The sequence below is a fragment of the Brachionichthys hirsutus genome, chromosome 3, assembly GCF_040956055.1.
Source record: "Brachionichthys hirsutus isolate HB-005 chromosome 3, CSIRO-AGI_Bhir_v1, whole genome shotgun sequence".
Classification (NCBI taxonomy): Eukaryota; Metazoa; Chordata; class Actinopteri; order Lophiiformes; family Brachionichthyidae; genus Brachionichthys; species Brachionichthys hirsutus.
The window spans coordinates 8,339,476-8,343,530 of NC_090899.1; the positions used below are offsets into that span (position 1 = coordinate 8,339,476).

Consider the following 4,055-nt stretch of genomic DNA (forward strand, 5'->3'; position numbering starts at 1 on the left):
CAATAGAATGGAGGGAAGTGTGGAGGCAAATCTGTGATGCTCTCCTCTCAAACCCAAATATGTCACGGAAACACAAGCAGGAAAAAAAATCTTACTTTGAAAAATCCCTATTCTTTGGTTTTTTTCATGCTACTCCTGAAATATAAACCCCGGCTTTCTTGGTCGCTATGCAACAAAGACAGTTGGCAGCCAAACCGCTGCATGAATTCAATGCTGCTGGAAAATGGGCTCATTCGTTTTGTTGCTTGTGTGTGTTGGCTTGCTGTTTAGCACCTCTCTGAGCTGCTATCAGTGCTTTGTTGACTTGACAGACAGTTATCGCCTGTGTTGGGGTCACATTTGGACTAAATACAATGTGAGAAACGTCGGCAGCTGCTTCAGAACGCTGGACCGCATATTCAACAACGACGCGGGAGTAATCGAGGCTGGCAGAGTAGGTGTGTGAGATCTGCTGGTGTTTTGTCATTTCGGGTTTGATTCAAGTCCACTAAATCAGCGCTAAACGACAATTAAAAACGCGTGTAAGCGTGAGGAAGTCGGATTAGAATTGTCTGACGTGTCCTTTTTCTCACCAGGTGAAGGTTATGACAAGCAGCTGAAAGAAATTCTGGATGCTCAGATTCTTCCACTGGCAAAAGAGTTTGATAAAAAGCGGAATGACGGTAGTGAAACATTTCAGACACATAAATGAGTCTTTAGAGTGTCACCATTGTTACGGTCGGAAAGGAAGGGGAGTTAGAAATGAGACATTTCAAAATGATGCCCTAAAGCGCACCTTTCCCCAGGATGCTTTGAGCCAAATGTTCTGTCTTCCTCCCTCTGCGCTCTCCACCACCACCTCATCTTCATTTCTCAGACGTGGTGTATGAGGAAAGGTTGCAGACAGCAGCAGACAATTTCATCGCAGCTGCCTCCAAACTGCCGAGGGGTGAGACCTGGTCTCTTCTTCTCCCCTTTCCTTCTCCTTGTCTCTCTCTTTTTCTAGTTACGTTAATGCAGCCTTTCAGAGAGAAAGAATAAAGAAACATCCAGATGGGACTGATTCAGACTTGATCAAAATAAAGTTGAGTTTCTATTTTTTCACAGTTTCTGGATGTTTCCCTCCATGTGGTTAGTATTTGTGTTATTTTTTCTTTGTACCAACAATATCCCAATTATCATTTTAGATGGACAATGTCTTTAAACGCATTGGTAAGCATTCATTTTATGCACCTATCAGGTTTCCAGGCCAGAGGGGCAGTGTACAATTGCGCTACCTGCGAGTACGACTCCTGTGAGTTTCCTCTCGACTGTCCATGTGAGTATCGCTGATCTGTCCAGTATATTGGATTATGGATATTGTTACATCACCAGTGCTCAAAGAGGAAAAAAGGTTGCACTAATCCAGATTTAACACGACCTTACATAATTATATTTTCACTCTCATAAGCATCCACCTTTGGCTCTTTGAAATGCGCCAAGCAGAAGGGCTTTATTTCCGCTTATATCTTTCCAAAGAGCCCCAGAGGTTCTTTTTAAGTCTGAGGCTCCTTTATGCGAGTTGACAGTTGACTCCCACACGCGATGGTACTCGTATCAACCACGTAAAGAACAGCCGCTGTTTAGCATATCATCATTTTTACTCCACTCCTCAGAGGCTGGGTTTAAGCATTATCACTAAGGGATAATGCGCCACTGTGAATGTTATCTGTGTGTGTGTGTGTGTGTGTGTTTATTCCAGTTAAAGAAATTAAAGTAACAGAGAGCAGCGGGAGCCAAATGTGGTGCAACGTGTCATTTCAGTTACCAAACGACATCGAGATGATCTGGAGGTTTGCAGAAGAGGTAAAAACACACGCCTGGTATAAGGTGGGCCGTTAAGGTCAACGCAATTCCTTTTGAAATCACAGCTCCATATTGACCGTTCAGACAAGAGAGCCTTGATGCCATCGTTTCTGTATGTTTGATTTGAGGCCGGGTTCAGGGGACAGTTAGCTTAACTTAGTGTGGCATCCGTAAATTGGAGGAGATGATTAGCACGGCCGCAAATGTACAAATCCGACTAAGGCAATGCATTCCCCATGACCTTTCGTTGTCTGCCTCTGATTGGCTGGGAGTGACAATGACGTAGCCCATCACTGAATGACCCGGAAGTTCTGCAGTTCATCAATCTTTGGTGAATTCAGAGCATGAGATATGTTTTGTTTTTGCACAAATTTGTTGCCCAGGACCTTCGTAGAATATGTCATGCCTTGGATATATATATATAAAAAACAAAACACTCTTTTCAAGCACAATACGCTTGTTTATATTGAGACATATTTAATAAATTAGCATTTATTTGTGCTGGCAGAATTCCTTTAATGTGGATACTGTGTCTGAGCCTGTCAGAGCAGAACAACTGTATGAAAAGGGCTTATTCGGTTTCAGGATGGTATCAATCTTCTCATCTAACTGTCGGCATTATAATGACATAATAACACATTATTCCAGCAAAGGCGGCTCTCCCTGGTCATAATGAATCTGTCTTTGGATCCGAGGAGATTAGTATAAATAATTCCTGCCTTGAACTATTTGTAACGTTTTATTCCTGCGCAGGTGAAAACCCAACAGGTGGATCAGTTCAGAGAAGTGACTGCGGGCCTGGACCCGCTCTATTCCATCCGTTCAACCAGCTTGCAGCATCAGGGAACCTACCAGTGTGAGATCTACTCAGGCCGCCGCTCCATTGTCAGAGTGTACTCCTATCTCAATGGTAACGAGGAGAAAGACCTGGAATCTGTGTACTTTTTACTCTTTGGGAGAGACATACTTTGTGGATAAATATACTGATAAGTTTTTGTAATCGTTTAAGTGGTTGAAGAAGGCATGTGAATGTTTCATCCATACATACTGGTCTGTTTCGCTGGTCCCCTGAGTTATTAGTTATTCTTTTTTAATACAGTAGGTGCACCTTTGGGTGGCGCCGTCTAGTTTGGAGAAATTGTGGCTGGCGGTCCGTGACTATTTAATCCCTGCACTCCGAATCACGTTCTGCTTCCTGCTACAGCCAACCTGCTGCTGAGTGGCTTTCTGTTTGTCACATTATAGTACATACAGTCTCCCACCTTTTTCATGGCTGTGGAGCCAGGTTGTGACAGAGAATAATTACAGTGAAGGAATGTGGAAAAACCCACATAGAAACAAATTTTAAGAGAAAGCAATGCATAAATTTCACCTGTAAAATATGAGGAATCATCGACAGTTCGGGAAATGGGAGCTAAATGGCCATCACTGGATCTGTACAGATAAATGTCAGTGAGTGGATGATTATTTTTCTTTGTGTATTTTCAGATTTGTAGGTTTTTGCATGTAAATGTGCATTTTTTTTCCTCACTTATATTTGTTGTATATCCTTTGAAAATAATACTTTTAATTTATATTTACACCAGAATTTCTTCCTCAGCGTTTTCTATATGTCCTCAGGGTGAGTTTGAATCTTTTCTTTCTCTGCATCTCTCTCTCTCTCTAAGTGACCCCCCGGGCTGTGGTGGGACACTCTGAGCTACAGGAGACATTCGACCAGTCTGTCCTCTCAGGAGAGGGATTCGTCCCTGTGCCTGATGATTCGTCTCACGCCCTCCTCCTCCCCCCAACGCTGCTTCTTACTGCCTGCTTCACTGCTGTATTCCACCTGTTCTTCCTCTTCCTGGGGTAAAACCAAGAAATGATTGGTGCAGTGAAGAAACAATAAATAGATTCCCTTGCTTCAGCCAGTGAGCATGCATGACTTGGTACCATATCCCCCACTTCTTCTTTCGTTGTTGCAGGACTCTGTTTTGGGCGATGAAGCCAGACACAACATTTCATCAGGCAGATCCCTGGGAAGATTTATGATTGCGAGAGTTGTGAAGAGAAATCGATTGCGTTAAACTCCGTTCATCATCACCACCCCCCCCCCCCCCCCCCGGTTTTCTGCAGCTCTGGTTTTCTAGAGAAAATTTCTGTATATTTTTTGTTTTTATTGTAAGCCTGTATGTTTCTCCTTCCACCACTGGAGGCCAGGATACACAACTTTATCGATGCTCTGCAAAGGC

General features: G+C 43.2%; 1 protein-coding gene across 1 annotated transcript; it reads left to right on the plus strand.

Moving 5' to 3' along the window:
• The first annotated feature begins 223 nt into the window (after positions 1 to 223).
• spaca6 (sperm acrosome associated 6) lies at positions 224 to 3,732 on the plus strand. The gene is made up of 8 exons (XM_068758441.1): positions 224 to 437; positions 576 to 662; positions 857 to 928; positions 1,087 to 1,110; positions 1,220 to 1,297; positions 1,721 to 1,824; positions 2,578 to 2,734; positions 3,492 to 3,732. Exons 1-8 carry the CDS (start codon positions 224 to 226, stop codon positions 3,674 to 3,676), a joined length of 921 nt encoding a protein of 306 aa, XP_068614542.1. The 3' UTR covers positions 3,677 to 3,732.
• The last annotated feature ends 323 nt before the right edge of the window (positions 3,733 to 4,055 follow it).